Source organism: Leucoraja erinacea, chromosome 40, assembly GCF_028641065.1.
Source record: "Leucoraja erinacea ecotype New England chromosome 40, Leri_hhj_1, whole genome shotgun sequence".
Taxonomy (NCBI): Eukaryota; Metazoa; Chordata; class Chondrichthyes; order Rajiformes; family Rajidae; genus Leucoraja; species Leucoraja erinaceus.
In genome coordinates this window covers 119,240-137,078 of record NC_073416.1, presented here as the reverse complement: position 1 = coordinate 137,078, position 17,839 = coordinate 119,240, and the positions used below count along the sequence as shown (strand labels likewise).

The following is a 17,839-nucleotide window of genomic DNA, read 5'->3' as shown; positions in this document are numbered from 1 at the left end:
GGTTGACCACTCTCTGTGTGAAATACCCCCTGATCCCTTTAGCCACAAGGGCCACATCTAACTCCCTCTTAAATATAGACAATGAACTGTGGCCTCGACTACCCTCTGTAGCAGAGAGTTCCAGAGATTCACCACTCTCTGTGTGAAAAAAGTTCTTCTCATCTCGGTTTTAAAGGATTTCCCCCTTATCCTTAAGCTGTGTGGCCCCTTGTCCTGAAAACCTAATCAAGTCTTCGACATGTGGAGATGGGGGTTTTTTAGTGTTCAGCCCAGCTCAGAATGGGCGCAAGAGGGTATGCAGAATGTTGTCATAAACAGCGACTTTAGAATCTATAGACATCTATGGAAACCATAAACGAGAAAGCTCTCAAGACACAAACATGACCATGACTGTATAGCCGCTGCACCGTGCTACTGACAGTACCTACCCCATCCAAGTACGTAGTACCAGAATAACTTCTGCTCCTCCACAAACACAGCCACAATGATGAGGGTGTGCAGGTAGACCCCTTCGCACAGCATCCAGAAATAATTGCATCCCATCAAGTACAACTGAATGAAGAGTAGTATCTTACAGCCAACCTGCAGACAAGAGACAGACACAGACACATCAGTTGCCAATCGTAGCACCGAACATCAACAGAGTTGGGCAGCAAGAGTCTGGAAGGTTACACAAAAATGCTGGAGAAACTCAGCGGGTGCAGCAGCATCTATGGAGCGAAGGAAATAGGCAACGTTTCGGGCCGAAACCCGGAAGGGTTTCGTCCCGAAACGTTGCCTATTTCCTTCAGGATTTCGGGTCTGAAGAAGGGTTTCGTCCCGAAACGTTGCCTATTTCCTTCGCTCCATAGATGCTGCTGCACCCGCTGAGTTTCTCCAGCTTTTTTGTGTAACCTTCGATTCTCCAGCATCTGCACAGTTCCTTCTTAAACACAAGAGTCTGGAGGGCCTGGGAATGCGTGGAGAGTGGTGAATCTGTGGAATTCTCTGCCACAGAGGGTAGTCGAGGCCACACAGTTCAATGGCTATATTTAAGAGGGAGTTAGATGTGGCCCTTGTGTACACTCCTGAGGTCGTTGCAGTCATATCTAGTGATGGCACTCTCATCAAAGACAGCTCCCATCCTGCGTTTGGACTGTTCGACCTGCTGCCCTCTGGAAGGCGCTATAGGTGCATCAAATCCAGGACAAACAGACTCAGGAATAGTTGCTTTCCGAGAATTATAACTACTATAAATTCAAATTCACACATGCACTGACTACACCGCCCAACACGGACTTCCATCTGTATATATGTATATATGTATGTAGCGCCGCCTACAGGATACTGAGTTGGATGATCAGCCATGATCATATTGAATGGCGAATGGTGCAGGCTCGACGGGACGAATGGCCTCTCTACTCCTGCACCTATTGTCCATGTTTCAATGTCTATGTTTCTATGAGAGAGGGAGAGGAGCTTGTACACCCACTGGAATAAAACCTCCTGCAAGTTACTTCAGAATTGGGGAGCTGGGTTGATGTGTTATTTGCTGGGGTCAGTTCTCCATAAATAAGTTTAACAGGAGCTCACAGATGCAATCCTAACAGAAAGGCCACATTGTTTATGAAGCAGAGTACAAGCGAGTAGCTAGATATGACTGCAACGACCTCACGAGCGTATACAAGGGACTCCAATCCACTATCCAAACCATGACATACTGGTATTAAACCTATTTCTTATACTCTAGCAAGAGATTCAAAAACGTTCTCGGCCATTTGTTCTGCTTTTGTTTACTTTCTTTCCTGTTTTAAAATAACTTTATTTACAACATTTCAGATGTAAAAGGGATCTTCACTGTCCCGGTCACAGCACCAGATATTTGGGTTCCACCCTGACTACGGGCGCTGTCTGTGCGGAGTTTGCACGTTCTCTCCCCGTGACCTGCGTGGGTTTTCTCCGGGATCTTCGGTTTCCTCCCACACTCCAAAGACATAGAAACATAGAAACATAGAAATTAGGTGCAGGAGTAGGCCATTCGGCCCTTCGAGCCTGCACCGCCATTCAATATGATCATGGCTGATCATCCAACTCAGTATCCCGTACCTGCCTTTTCTCCATATCCCCTGATCCCCTTAGCCACAAGGGCCACATCTAACTCCCTCTTAAATATAGCCAATGAAGTGGCCTCAACTACCCTCTGTGGCAGAGAGTTCCAGAGATTCACCACTCTCTGCGTGAAAAAAGTTCTTCTCATCTCGGTTTTTTAAGGATTTCCCCTTTATCCTTAAGCTGTGACCCCTTGTCCTGGACTTCCCTAACATCGGGAACAATCTTCCTGCATCTAGCCTGTCCAACCCCTTAAGAATTTTGTAAGTTTCTATAAGATCCCCTCTCAATCTTCTAAATTCTAGAGAGTATAAACCAAGTCTATCCAGTCTTTCTTCATAAGACAGTCCTGACATCCCAGGAATCAGTCTGGTGAACCGTCTCTGCACTCCCTCTATGGCAATAATGTCCTTCCTCAGATTTGGAGACCAAAACTGTACGCAATACTCCAGGTGTGGTCTCACCAAGACCCTGTACAACTGCAGTAGCACCTCCCTGCTCCTAGACTCAAATCCTTTTGGAAAGCTAACATACCATTCGCTTTCTTTACTGCCTGCTGCACCTGCATGCCTACCTTCAATGACTGGTGTACCAGACGTGCAGGTTTGTCGGTTAATTGGCTTGATGTGTGTGTCGGATAGTTTTAGCGTGCGGTGGTAGCTGGTCGGCAGGTACTGGGTGGGCCGAAGGGTCTCAAGTCAAGTCAAGTTTATTTGTCACATACACATACGAGATGTGCAGTGAAATGAAAGTGGCAATGAAAGTGGCACTTTCTCCACTGTTCCCTTCATTCAAGTCCACCTCAGTGTCCAAGGTTGGCCGCTAAGAAACCACGGGTGCGTGAATTCCTGCAAATGTCTCCGTCTTGGCTCCTGCTCCAGTAGAGACTACATTTGCCACTGGTTGAAACTGTCCTCACAAGGTCCCCTTGGGAATCGACAGCACAAGCCTCAGCCCAGCCTCAGGTTGTTGCTATATCTTCCACCCCACTCAACCAGCAACTTATTCATGATGGTTCATTATGTGTTTCTTTCAAAATATATTAATATTAGAAATGCAAGTTAATGACTCACAATTAATAGTCAAAATTCCTCTTTCGTAAATTCATAAAACTGTTTCTCCTGATGCCCTCTCAGCATCACAGAATTACTTTATGTTTAAGAAGGAACTGTGCAGATGCTGGAAAATCGAAGGGAGACAAAAAAGCTGGAGAAACTCAGCGGGTGCAGCAGCATCTATGGAGTGAAGGAAATAGGCAACATTTCGGGCCGAAACCCTTGGGTTTCGGCCCGAAACGTTGCCTATTTCCCAAGGGATTCAGCCCGAAACGTTACCTATTTCCCAAGGGATTCGGCCCGAAACGTTGCCTATTTCCTTCAGAGTTTCGGCCCGAAACGTTGCCTATTTCCCAAGGGATTCAGCCCGAAACGTTACCTATTTCCCAAGGGATTCAGCCCGAAACGTTGCCTATTTCCCAAGGGATTCGACCCGAAACGTTACCTATTTCCCAAGGGATTCAGCCCGAAACGTTGCCTATTTCCTTCAGAGTTTCGGTCCAAAACGTTGCCTATTTCCCAAGGGATTCAGCCCGAAACGTTGCCTATTTCCCAAGGGATTCAGCCCGAAACGTTACCTATTTCCCAAGGGATTCGGCCCAAAACGTTGCCTATTTCCTTCAGAGTTTTGGCCCGAAACGTTGTCTATTTCCCAATCTCAGGACAGGAGTATGATACAGCATGGCAGGAATCTGTTAATCTAATGTACCTGCACCCGTCCTGGGACAAAGAGTTGATTAGTCCCACTCGCACATCCTTCCCCGTCATCTGTAAATATTTGCTCTTCAACTATTTTGTTAGTCCCCCCCTATCACTATGTCCACATCCATTCCTATCACTAATCTCCTCCACCCTGACCTCGAACATATCCACGATGTTAATGGCTCCACTGTAGACTTCTAATTTAGTTTAGTTTGGAGATACAGCGCGGAAACAGGCCCTTCGGCCCACCGAGTCCGTGCCGACCAGCGATCCCCGCACACTAACACTGTCCTACACACACACACACACACACACTGGGGGACAATTTACAATATTTACAAAGCCAATTAACCTACAAACCCATACATCTTTGGAGTGTGGGAGGAAACCGGAGCACCCGGAGAAAACCCACGCAGGTCACGGGGAGAGAACGTGCAAACTCCGTACAGACAGCACCCGTAGTCGGGATCAAACCCGGGTCTCTGGCGCCGTGAGGCAGCAACACTACCCGCTGCGCCACCGTGCCGCCCTGCATCCAACTTCTGCGGCATTGGAGTAACCACCTTAAACCTCTCCACCTCTCTCCTTCAAGATGGCTTCTCGTTGACCAAGCTTTTGGTTAATATCTCTTTCTGTACTATGGGTTCTGATGTTTCTCCAGTGAAGTGCCTTGAGAAATGTTATTTTGTAAATGCAAGTTCTTGTTGCTGTGGATTTTGAGGAACAAGATGGTATCAGGGCACCCCTCTGCCTCTGCTTACCCCTGTATTATTTCCAATTGTAATCCAACCCAGAGTTAGCTCAGTATCTTTTTGAGTCATTTCTTTGTCTGTGGCAAGATTTTAAGAGGTGTCTTAAATTCAAAATTCTTACTGTTGGATCATTTCATATTACTCACTGCTTTCTTCCCAATCTGCCTCACATTCCCCTCACCCTGCCCCGTTGAAACTATCACCCAAACTGTGTCCACATGGTACAAAGGCCTTGTTTGGAGAGGGGGTGAGGTGGGGTTGGAACAGAATTCATGGTTTCTCACAAGGTTACATAGAAACATAGAAACATAGAAATTAGGTGCAGGAGTAGAGGCCATTCGGCCCTTCGAGCCTGCACCATTCGCCATTCAATATGATCATGGCTGATCATCGAACTCAGTATCCCGTACCTGCCTTCTCTTCATACCCCCTGATCCCCTTAGCCACAAGGGCCACATCTAACTCCCTCTTAAATATAGCCAATGAACTGGCCTCAACTACCCTCTGTGGCAGAGAGTTCCAGAGATTCACCACTCTCTGCGTGAAAAAAGTTCTTCTCATCTCGGTTTTAAAGGATTTCCCCTTTATCCTTAAACTGTGACCCCTTGTCCTGGACTTCCCTAACATCGGGAACAATCTTCCTGCATCTAGCCTGTCCAACCCCTTAAGAATTTTGTAAGTTTCTATAAGATCCCCTCTCAATCTTCTAAATTCTAGAGAGTATAAACCAAGTCTATCCAGTCTTTCTTCATAAGACAGTCCTGACATCCCAGGAATCAGTCTGGTGAACCTTCTCTGCACTCCCTCTATGGCAAGAATGTCCTTCCTCAGATTAGGAGACCAAAACTGTACGCAATACTCCAGGTGTGGTCTCACCAAGACCCTGTACAACTGCAGTAGAACCTCTCTGCTCCTATACTCAAATCCTTTTGCAATGAAAGCTAACATACCATTCGCTTTCTTTACTGCCTGCTGCACCTGCATGCCTACCTTCAATGACTGGTGTACCATGACACCCAGGTCTCGCTGCATCTCCCCCTTTCCCAATCGGTTGTCTTTGCATTTCAGCGCAAGCCGTTAGCGCAGCTTGGGGATGTGCGAGGAAGGGCTGTGGTTCCGAACATGCAGGAGAGTTTCTCGTACGAGGTGGGGAGGATAAAATGAGATGGATGCGAGTGGGTGCTTGATGTTAGCACAGGTTCAGTGGGCTGAAGGGCCTGTTTTCATGCAGGATTGGCGTTCCAGGTGGACCACCCTCCCTCGGAGCTGGGACCCTGAGAAAACCGGTGTGTTTTAGGTTGCAGAGATGCGAGTGTGGAGAGAAGAAGGGAATGTCTGTGAACATTGAGCAACATATGGACCAGGGCAGTCAGAGAGGGAGGACCAGGTTAGCTGCTGGGAGCTGGAGGCAAAAACGAATGCTGGAGATAGCCAGCTGATCAGGCAGCATCTGTGGAGAGAGAAACTGTGAGTTCACGTGGATGACCTTGCTTCAAAACTGGCCGCTTCTGACACAAAGGGTTGTCCGAGATTGTTGGATTCAGTAACCAATCCCAAAGGATCTGCAGATGCTGGAAAATCGAAGGGAGACAAAAAAGCTGGAGAAACTCAGCGGGTGCAGCAGCATCTATGGAGTGAAGGAAATAGGTAACGTTTCGGGCCGAAACGTTGCCTATTTCCCAAGGGATTCGACCCGAAACGTTGCCTGTTTCCCAAGGGATTCGACCCGAAACGTTGCCTATTTCCCAAGGGATTCGACCCGAAACGTTGCCTATTTCCCAAGGGATTCAGCCCGAAACGTTGCCTATTTCCCAAGGGATTCGACCCGAAACGTTGCCTATTTCCCAAGGGATTCAGCCCGAAACGTTGCCTATTTCCCAAGGGATTCAACCCAAAACGTTGCCTATTTCCCAAGGGATTCAACCCAAATCGTTGCCTATTTCCAAGGGATTCGAAACGTTGCCTATTTCCCAAGGGATTCGCCCCAAAACGTTGCCTATTTCCCAAGGGATTCGGCCCGAAACGTTGCCTATTTCCCAAGGGATTCAGCCCGAAACGTTGCCTATTTCCCAAGGGATTCGGCCCGAAACGTTGCCTATTTCCCAAGGGATTCGGCCCGAAACGTTGCCTATTTCCCAAGGGATTCGACCCGAAACGTTGCCTATTTCCCAAGGGATTCAAGGGATTCAGCCCGAAACGTTGCCTATTTCCCAAGGGATTCGGCCCGAAACGTTGCCTATTTCCCAAGGGATTCGACCCGAAACGTTGCCTATTTCCCAAGGGATTCGACCCGAAACGTTGCCTATTTCCCAAGGGATTCGACCCGAAACGTTGCCTATTTCCCAAGGGATTCGACCCGAAACGTTGCCTATTTCCCAAGGGATTCAGCCCGAAACATTGCCTATTTCCCAAGGGATTCGACCCGAAACGTTGCCTATTTCCCATGGGATTCAGCCCGAAACGTTGCCTATTTCCATGGCGTAATCACATGGCCGCTCATGTTCCCATCACACAGCGCTGTGCATCAGGAAACCGCAGCACGATGAGCTAGTGCCAACTGTTTTGGCCCTTCAGCCCATCGAGTCTGCGCCGACCAGCGATCCCCGACGCTCCCACCGACACGGACATTCCTCTGAGAGCAGGTGAAACTTACAGGATTCCTCTCCATCAGTCCCTTGTTGTACACCACGGCAGACAGCCAAATGATGGTGACTATGGAGTTCAGGATGAACGACACAAAGAGGCTTTTGTGCAGTGAGATTCTCTGGCAGCTGAGGCTCCTGGAGCAAGAAATGAAATACAGTGTTTTAGGGTTACCCCGAAACACCCTTCCCGTCCCTTCCCCCCCCCCCCCCCCCCCCCACCCCCACCCCACCCCCCCCACAGTAAGGACTGGTTGCGAATATTCAGCAGATCAGGCAGCATCTGTGGAGCAACAAACAGCCAACGCTTCCCATGACCTGTCATCAGAACTTTAATGGCAGCTCAGCTGTAGAGTTGCTGCCTCACGGCGCCAGAGACCCGGGTTCAATCCTAACCAACCACGGGTGCTGTCTGTGTGGAGTTTGCACGTTCCCTCTGCGACCACGTGGGTTTCCTCCGGGTGCTCCGGTTTCCTCCCAGACGTGCGGGTTTGTGGGTTAGTTTGACCCCTGTAAATTGAGCCCAGCATGTGAAGGGGCAGGCGGTGGTATCCAGGAAGACTTGGTCGGTAGATGGGGAGAATAAAATGAGATGGATGCAAGTGGGGGCTTGATGTTAGCACAGGTTCAGTGGGCTGAAGGGCCTGTTTTCATGCAGGATTGGCGTTCCAGGTGGACCACCCTCCCTGGAGCTGGGACCCTGAGAAAACCAGTGTGTTTTAGGCTGCAGAGATGCAAGTGTGGAGAGAAGAAGGGAATGTCTGTGAACATTGAGCAACATATGGACCAGGGCAGTCAGAGAGGGAGGACCAGGTTAGCTGCTGGGAGCTGGAGGCAAAAACGAATGCTGGAGATAGCCAGCTGATCAGGCAGCATCTGTGGAGAGAGAAACTGTGAGTTCACGTGGATGACCTTGCTTCAAAACTGGCCGCTTCTGACACAAAGGGGTTGTCCGAGATTGTTGGATTCAGTAACAAATCCCAAAGGATCTGCAGATGCTGGAAAATCGAAGGGAGACAAAAAAGCTGGAGAAACTCAGCGGGTGCAGCAGCATCTATGGAGTGAAGGAAATAGGCAACGTTTCGGGCCGAAACCCTTGGGTTTCGGCCCGAAACGTTGCCTATTTCCCAAGGGATTCGACCCGAAACGTTGCCTATTTCCCAAGGGATTCGACCCGAAACGTTGCCTATTTCCCAAGGGATTCAGCCCGAAACGTTGCCTATTTCCCAAGGGATTCAGCCCGAAACGTTGCCTATTTCCCAAGGGATTCGACCCGAAACGTTGCCTATTTCCCAAGGGATTCGACCCGAAACGTTGCCTATTTCCCAAGGGATTCGGCCCGAAACGTTGCCTATTTCCCAAGGGATTCGGCCCGAAACGTTGCCTATTTCCCAAGGGATTCAGCCCGAAACGTTGCCTATTTCCCAAGGGATTCAGCCCGAAACGTTGCCTATTTCCCAAGGGATTCGTTGCCTATTTCCCAAGGGATTCATTCGACCCGAAACGTTGCCTATTTCCCAAGGGATTCAGCCCGAAACGTTGCCTATTTCCCATGGGATTCAGCCCGAAACGTTGCCTATTTCCCAAGGGATTCGGCCCGAAACGTTGCCTATTTCCCAAGGGATTCGGCCCGAAACGTTGCCTATTTCCCAGACAGAAGATGAGGTTCTGATCTGCTTAAAACCCCCGTCCCACTGTACGAGTTCTCCCCGAGTTTGCCCGGATTCCAACTCGGAGATTTACGGTAACGGCCACTCGTCGGTACTCGGGGCTCTCGTGGGCATTGTTCAACATGTTGAAAAATCTTCCACGAGTCTTCCCGAGCTTACCCGCGATTCCCGTGTACCTGCCGTTAGCGTTACGAGCCGCTAAGAGACGTCCCCGAGCTCCGACGTACCCGCTACGTACATTCTCCGTGCTTGCCACGAGTATTTTTTTTTTAACTCAGGAATGTACCGTGGGGCAGGGCCAAAACTGGAGTTCAAAAACTGTTAGATTTGATCCTGACCAATTTGCGCTGCTTGCAAAATGCCGCCACACTGCGCCGCCACTTTTCCCCTCCACCAGTCCTCAGGAGTGACCCTGATCTTCCAGTTGCCTGTTAATTTAACAATTTAACATATAACAATTACAGCACGGAAACAGGCCATCTCGGCCCTACAAGTCCGTGCCAAACAATTTTTTTTCCCTTAGTCCCACCTGCCTGCACTCATACCATAACCCTCCATTCCCTTCTCATCTGATTCAGATTCAGATTCAGATTCAATTTTAATTGTCATTGTCAGTGTACAGTACAGAGACAACGAAATGAGACTACTTAATCCATATGCCTATCCAATTTATTTTTAAATGATACCAACGAACCTGCCTCCACCACTTCCACTGGAAGCTCATTCCACACCGCTACCACTCTCTGAGTAAAGAAGTTCCCCCTCATATTACCCCTAAACTTCTGTCCCTTAATTCTGAAGTCATGTCCTCTAATTTAGATTAATGTCCCATTTAATCCTCTATCCCATTCCCTGTTGGACCATTCTGCCTTAACCCACCCTCCCCAGCACTGCTCTAATAAAGCCCAACGCAAGCCCAAAGAACAGCTCCTCATCTCCGCACATAGAAACATAGAAACATAGAAATTAGGTGCAGGAGTAGAGGCCATTCGGCCCTTCGAGCCTGCACCATTCACCATTCAATATGATCATGGCTGATCATCCAACTCAGTATCCCGTACCTGCCTTCTCTCCATACCCCCTGATCCCTTTAGCCACAAGGGCCACATCTAACTCCCTCTTAAATATAGCCAATGAACTGTGTGGCCTCAACTACCCTCTGTGGCAGAGAGTTCCAGAGATTCACCACTCTCTGCGTGAAAAAAAGTTCTTCTCATCTCGGTTTTAAAGGATTTCCCCTTTATCCTTAAGCTGTGACCCCTTGTCCTGGACTTCCCTAACATCGGGAACAATCTTCCTGCATCTAGCCTGTCCAACCTGGGCATGATGCGCCCATTGGAATATCCACAGTATTAACATTCACCAAGGTGGCAGAGTTCACGGCCTTGCAGGAAAGGCATGAAAGAAAATTGTTGCCAAAGACAATCTCCACTCCGGAAAAGTTCTCCCTTGAGGCCTACTTAATGCTAGTTTGAAACAAAGCTTCCCCTGAGGTGAACAACTCAAGGCAGAATATAGCCTCTCTGGCACGTCGTCTCCCTGCTTTGAATAACGGGAAGTGGATCTGGTCACCGTCCTTGTCCGTTTGATTACATTGTAATAGGATGAAGCTCTTGCCGTGTGGGAGTGTGTGTCGGCTGGAAGCCAGCTGTGTGGACCCTGCCCTCGAGGTGACAATTAGCGAGAAAACGTTGCTTCACGTCCGGGTTCAGCAAAGCAGGGATTGAAATAGATCGAGTACAGACTTTGTGCTCCCCTGAGATCACCCTCTCCGAGTTAGAAATAAGCTGTTTCTCCTGATGCCCTCTCAGCATCACACATTTACTTTATGTTTAAGAAGGAACTGTGCAGATGCTGGAAAATCAAAGGGAGACAAAAAATCTGGAGAAACTCAGCGGGTGCAGCAGCATCTATGGAGTGAGGGAAATAGGCAACGTTTCGGGCCGAAACCCTTCCGGGTTTCGACCCGAAACGTTGCCTATTTCCCAAGGGATTCGGCCCGAAACGTTGCCTATTTCCCAAGGGATTCGGCCCGAAACGTTGCCTATTTCCCAAGGGTTTCGGCCCGAAACATTGCCTATTTCCTTCAGAGTTTCAGCCCAAAACGTTGCCTATTTCCTTCAGAGTTTCAGCCCGAAACGTTGCCTATTTCCTTCAGGGTTTCAGCCCGAAACGTTGCCTATTTCCTTCAGAGTTTCAGCCCGAAACGTTGCCTATTTCCCAAGGGATTCGGCCCGAAACGTTGTCTATTTCCCAAGGGATTCAGCCCGAAACGTTGCCTATTTCCCAAGGGATTCGACCCAAAACGTTGCCTATTTCCCAAGGGATTCAGCCCGAAACATTGCCTATTTCCTTCAGAGTTTCAGCCCAAAACGTTGCCTATTTCCTTCAGAGTTTCAGCCCGAAACATTGCCTATTTCCCAAAGGATTCGGCCCGAAACGTTGCCTATTTCCTTCAGAGATTCAGCCCGAAACGTTGCCTATTTCCTTCAGAGTTTCGGCCCGAAACGTTGCCTATTTCCCAAGGGATTCAGCCCGAAACGTTGCCTATTTCCCAAGGGATTCGGCCCGAAACGTTACCTATTTCCTTCAGGGTTTCGGCCCGAAACGTTGCCTATTTCCTTCGCTCCATAGATGCTGCTGCACCCGCTGAGTTCCTCCAGCATTTTTTGTGTGTACCACAGAGTTACTTTAATTTCGTTTAGTTCAGAGATACAGCGCAGAAACAGGCCCTTCGGCCCCACCGAGTCCGTGCCGACCAGCACACTAACACTATCCTACACACACACACACACACCCCAAGGACAATTTACAATTTCACCAACGAATCTAAAAAACACGCACGTCCTTTGTGGAGTGCTTGAGTAAATCAGAGTTCCCGGAGAAAACCCACGCAGGTCAAGGGGAGAACGTGCAAACTCCACACAGCTAGCACCGGTGGATAGGATCGGATCTGGGTCTCTGTTGGCGCGAGGGCAGCAGCTCTAGCGCTGCACCACCGTGCCGCCATAAAAGATAGAAGCAAACTTGCGGCGGCAGACTTTTAAAGCGTAAACACTTACTTGAAGTGGAAGAAAATGCAGAGGGAAATTAACAAGCAGACGATGGAGATTCCATGTCCCGTAATGGCTACGTAGTACAGGTTCAACGCCATCTGCAAGCACAAAGGTTAGACAGAAAGCCATGGGCATACACGTACACAGAGAGACAGATCAACGCAACAAGGTGGGGGGGGGGTGCCTCTGTTTCCTCAATCATGTTGGTTTGTATAGGAGAATCCCAGGAATCAACGTTGGAGATGAACGGCATCCGGAGATGTGGGAGCAGCCTCAACAGGAAGCAGGTTTAGTCAAGTTTGGTTTGGAGATGGAGGTGGAGGAAATCTGATTCGGTTTTTGTAGGTGCTACATCCTGCATTGTAATTTTGTGGGTACACAAAATTGCTGGAGAAACTCAGCGGGTGCAGCAGTATCTATGTGGAGCGAAGGAAATAGGTAACGTTGCCTATTTCCCAAGGGATTCGGCCCGAAACGTTGCCTATTTCCTTCAGAGTTTCAGCCCGAAACGTCGCCTATTTCCTTCCGGGTTTCGGCCCGAAACGTTGCCTATTTCCCAAGGGATTCGGCCCGAAATGTTGCCTATTTCCTTCAGGGTTTCGGCCCGAAACGTTGCCTATTTCCTTCAGAGTTTCGGCCCGAAACGTTGCCTATTTCCTTCAGAGATTCGGCCCGAAACATTGCCTATTTCCTTCAGGGGTTTCGGCCCGAAACGTTGCCTATTTCCTTCAGAGTTTCGGCCCGAAACGTTGCCTATTTCCTTCCGGGTTTCGGCCCGAAACGTTGCCTATTTCCTTCAGAGTTTCGGCCCGAAACGTTGCCTATTTCCTTCAGAGTTTTGGCCCCGAAACGTTACCTATTTCCTTCGCTCCACATAGATGCTGCTGCACCCGCCGAGTTTCTCCAGCTTTTTTGTCTACCTTACATTTTTCATATTTCAGTATTTACAAAATGCACGCAAAATTAAAATGCAGGATGCAGCACAGGTCTCTGCAGGGCCCTAGATAGAAACACAGACAATAGGTGCAGGAGTAGAGGCCATTCGGCCCTTTGAGCCTGCACCATTCGCCATTCAATATGATCATGGCTGATCATCCAACTCAGTATCCCATCCCTGCCTTCTCTCCATACCCCCTGATCCCTTTAGCCATCTAACTCCCTCTTAAATATAGCCAATGAACTGTGTGGCCTCAACTACCTTCTGCGGCAGAGAATTCCACAGATTCACCACTCTCTGTGTGTGAAAAAAAAAAATTCTCATCTCGGTCCTAAAAGACTTCCCCCTTATCCTTAAACTGTGACCCCTTGTCCTGGACTTCCCCAACATTGGGAACAATCTTCCTGCATCTAGCCTGTCCAACCCCTTAAGAATTTTTTAAGTTTCTATAAGATCCCCCCTCAATCTTCTAAATTCTAGCGAGTACAAGCCGAGTCTACCCAGTCTTTCTTCATATGAAAGTCCTGACATCCCAGGAATCAGTCTGGTGAACCTTCTCTGTACTCCCTCTATGGCAAGAATGTCCTTCCTCAGATTTGGAGACCAAAACTGTACGCAATACTCCAGGTGTGGTCTCACCAAGACCCTGTACAACTGCAGTAGAACCTCCCCTGCTCCTATACTCAAATCCTCTATGGCAAGAATGCCTTTCCTCAGATTAGGAGACCAAAACTGTATGCAATACTCCAGGTGTGGTCTCACCAAGACCCTGTACAACTGCAGTAGAACCTCCCTGCTCCTATACTCAAATCCTCTATGGCAAGAATATCCTTCCTCAGATTAGGAGACCAGAACTGTACGCAATACTCCAGGTGTGGTCTCACCTAGTTGAAAAGAATCTTGTTTGGGATGGATGATGTTTGTAGTGAGCTGGAGATGAACACATCCACCTTGACCATGATCATATTGAATGGCGAATGGTGCAGGCTCGAAGGGCCGAATGGCCTCTACACCTGCACCTATTGTCTATGTTCCTATGTTTACAGTCTTTGCCAGGTTTGAACGGAGTTTCTCACCATCTTCTTCTCCTGTGTGTACACGGTACACTGGGTATAGTTTGTCCACGTCCGGTTACTGATTGGGTGTTGGAACCACCTCCCGTTTTCCGTGCAAATCTTGGTCACTTTTTCTGAATAAGACAAGGGTTACACTGTCAGCTCTCGGCAAGCCGAATATCGGCCTCAAGGCCCACAAGGCAAAGATAGACGGCAAGAGGTAGCAGCACAGAATGTAATCAGCAAAATACAATATTCATAGCACAGCTGGACACAAAAAGCTGCAGCAACTCAGCGGGTCAGGCAGCATCTGTGGAGTGAAGGAATAGGTGAACGTTGCCCAGTCTACTGACTCCAAGCAGTCCCGTAGTTGTTCCTCAGTCCCCCCCACCCCCCCAAATCATTTGTGGCCTTTTAATCACTGTGTCGTTTTACTGGGGAGCCATGTTTAGGTTTTCCAATTGTACTGTGTGTGTGTTATCAGTGTATACCGTGTGGAGAGGGAGAGAGGGGTGAGGAGAGGGGGGGGAGGAGGGAGGGATGGGGGAGGGGAGGGGAGAGGGGTGGGGGAGGGGGGGGGGGGGAGGGGGGAGGAAGGGGGGGGGAGGGGGGGGGGGGGGGGGGTGAGGGGGGGGGGGGAGGGGGGGAGGGGGGGGGGGGGGGGGGGGAGGGGAGGGGGGGGGGGGGGGAGGGGGAGGGGAGGGGGGAGGAGGGGGAGGGGGAGGGGGGGGGGGGGGGGGGGGGGGGGGGGGGGGGGGGGGGGGGGGGGGGGGGGGGGGGGGAGGGGAGGGGGAGAGGAGGAGAGAGGGGGGGGGGGGGAGGAGAGAGGGGGGGGGAGGGGAGGGAGAGAGGGGTGGGGGAGGGGGGGGGAGAGGGGGTGGGGGAGGGGAGGGGGAGAGAGGGGTGGGGGAGGGGGGGGGAGGGGAGAAAAGGGGAGGGGGGGGGAGGAGAGAGGGGGGGGGGAGGGGGAGGGAGAGGGGGTGGGGGGAGGGGAGGGAGAGGGGTGGGGGGGGAGGGGGGAGGGGAGGAGAGGGGGTGGGGAGGGGAAGGGGGAGAGAGGGGGGGGGGGAGGGGAGGGGAGGGAGGAGAGGGAGGGGGGGAGGGGGGGGGGAGGGGAGGAGAGAGGGAGGGGAGGGGGGAGGGGAGGTGGGGGGGGGGGGGGGAGGGGGGAGGGGGAGGGGGGGGGGGAGGGGGGGGAGGGGGAGAGGGGGAGGGGGGGAGAGAGGGGTGGGGGAGGGGGGAGGGGGTAGATGGGGCACCACCTCTGCAATTTCAATTCCATTTTGGAATCTTTTGGAGGACCAACAAACCAAGAACCAAGACACAACAAACCAAGAACCAAATCACAGCTCAGACCTTTTGTTTCAAAACGTGGGGGGGCGACCAGCAGTTTGCCGACTCACCCGTAAGATCAAAGCTCTGGAAATAGTTTGGGCAGTGCCGCACAGAGGTCGATCCGGCTGGGAGTGTCGTCCCAACACAGCCATCCATCCCAGGTACGGTTGCAGTAGGAACCTGTGGGAAACAGGGGTTTAATCTACGCTTACTGCCATTGTACATCCCGTGCTTCCAGGCTGGACCATCTTCCCTCTGCATCATCGCGCTGGAGCGGGAACAGAAGACTTAAGCACGTAAACCAGGCGGCTACAGGAGTGGGGAACTATATGTCTCCCAGGCGAGACATTAACCCGAGGCTGTCAGGTAATCCCTGGGCACTATTATCCCTGTTCAAGAAGGAACTGTGCAGATGCTGGAAAATTGAAGGTAGACAAAAATTGCTGGAGGAACTCAGCGGGTGCAGCAGCATCTATGTGGAGCGAAGGAAATAGGTAACGTTTCGGGCCGAAACCCTTCCGGGTTTCGGCCCGAATTTCGGGCCTATGTTCAGAGTTTCGGCCCGAAATAGGTATCGTTTCGGGACGAAACCCTTCCGGGTTTCGGCCCGAAACGTTGCCTATTTCCTTCCGGGTTTCGGCCCGAAACGTTGCCTATTTCCTTCCGGGTTTTGGCCCGAAACGTTGCCTATTTCCTTCAGGGTTTCAGCCTGAAACGTTGCCTATTTCCCAAGGGATTCGGGTTTTTATCTCAGATTTTCAGCATCTGCTGCTTGCCGATGACCAATGGCCGCGGTTAGGCCGGTCTCGCTTCCTATCCCAAGGGATAGGGGGTTGCGGGGAGAAATGATGAGAGGGATAGACAGAGTTGATGTGGACAAGCTTTTCCCTTTGAGAATAGGGAAGATTCAAACAAGAGGACATGACTGCAGAATTAAGGGACAGAAGTTTAGGGGTAATATGAGGGGGAACTTCTTTACTCAGAGAGTGGTGGCGGTGTGGAATGAGCTTCCAGTGGAAGTGGTGGAGGCAGGTTCATTGGTATCATTTAAAAATAAATTGGGTAGGCATATGGATGAGAAGGGAATGGAGGGTTATGGTATGAGTGCAGGCAGGTGGGACTAAGGGGGAAAAAAGTTGTTCGGCACGGACTTGTAGGGCCGAGATGGCCTGTTTCCGTGCTGTAATTGTTATATGGTTATGTGTTATATGGAAGGGAAAAAGGAGGAGGAGGAGCCCGAGGGCTGAGGAAGGGGAGGAGACAGCAAGGGCTAACAAAATTTGGAGAATTCGATGTTCATGCCCGCCGGATGTAGGCAACCCAGGCGGAATTATGAGGTGCTGCCCCTCCAATTTCCGGTGTTGCTCACTCTGGCCATGGAGGAGACCCAGGACAGAGAGGTGGGATTGGGATTGGGAATGGGAGGGGGAGTTGAAGTGCTGAGCCACCGGGAGGTTCAGGTTGGTTATTGCGGACCGAGCGGAGGTGTTCGGCGAAACCATCGCCCAACCTCCGCTTAGTCTCACCGATGTAGAAATGTTGCCAGGTTAACTAATGTATTCTTGTTCTTGGTTTCTTGGTCCTCCAAAATATTCCAAATGGAATTTAAACTGTGGAGGTGGTGAAGGGAGGGCTTAAGCCAGAAAGGGTTATCGGGAAGAAAGAGCTACTTTAAATGTAGTTGCATCTGGTTGGGTAACTATAGTTGGGTGGAGATTATTCCATGCTTTAATTGTGTGTGCGGGGGAAGAACGAATTGCTGTACACATCTGCCTTTGTAGCTGGGATCACAAATTGGATCGGATGCCCTCGTCTGCTCCTAATTGGTTTGGGTTTGGTGTAGGTCTTGTAGTCTATGTCGAGCTGGCCATTTAACATTTTAGAAACATAGAAATTAGGTGCAGGAGTAGAGGCCATTCGGCCCTTCGAGCCTGCACCGTTCGCCATTCAATATGATCATGGCTGATCATCCAACTCAGTATCCCGTACCTGCCTTCTCTCCATACCCCCTGATCCCTTTAGCCACAAGGGCCACATCTAACTCCCTCTTAAATATAGCCAATGAACTGTGTGGCCTCGACTACCCTCTGTGGCAGAGAGTTCCAGAGATTCACCACTCTCTGTGTTTTGTAAAAACGTTAAGGTCAAACGGTGACCTTCACGTGTGTGTGTCTTGGAGAGGGTTCCCTCTACCCCAGAGAGTTCAGAAGTTTGGTAACACTCACTTCTCTCTCATAGGTGTTAGTACATGTGTGTGCGTGTGTGTACATACCTTTTGTTTCATAAGGTGGGTCCCTGATGATCTTTAAGTAGCATTTATACTGTGCAGACATTATTGTGGTCCGTGATTCAGTCATTAATGTGGGCAGACTCGCTGTTTCTCCGCTGGGGTGAATTGTGGTATGTGCCACACAGCCGGCTGCCTGGAAAGAAAAAGCATTTCTTCGAAGCTCAGCTTTTTAAAGCCCTTCATGAACTATCGTGCAGTTGTAATGTTTGTTTCTGAGGAAAGACATTCTAATCTGTAGGTGCAGGTGTAGAGGCCAT

General features: G+C 50.2%; 1 protein-coding gene across 1 annotated transcript in view; it reads right to left on the bottom strand.

The window, feature by feature from the left end:
- LOC129714746 (calcitonin gene-related peptide type 1 receptor-like) overlaps positions 1-17,839 on the bottom strand; it is a 31,962-nt gene that overhangs the window by 7,156 nt on the left and 6,967 nt on the right. The window contains 7 exon segments of the mRNA XM_055664555.1: positions 429-582; positions 7,251-7,377; positions 11,972-12,063; positions 13,979-14,091; positions 15,361-15,412; positions 15,414-15,472; positions 17,565-17,715. Coding sequence (XP_055520530.1) covers positions 429-582; positions 7,251-7,377; positions 11,972-12,063; positions 13,979-14,091; positions 15,361-15,412; positions 15,414-15,472; positions 17,565-17,715 — 748 coding nt within the window.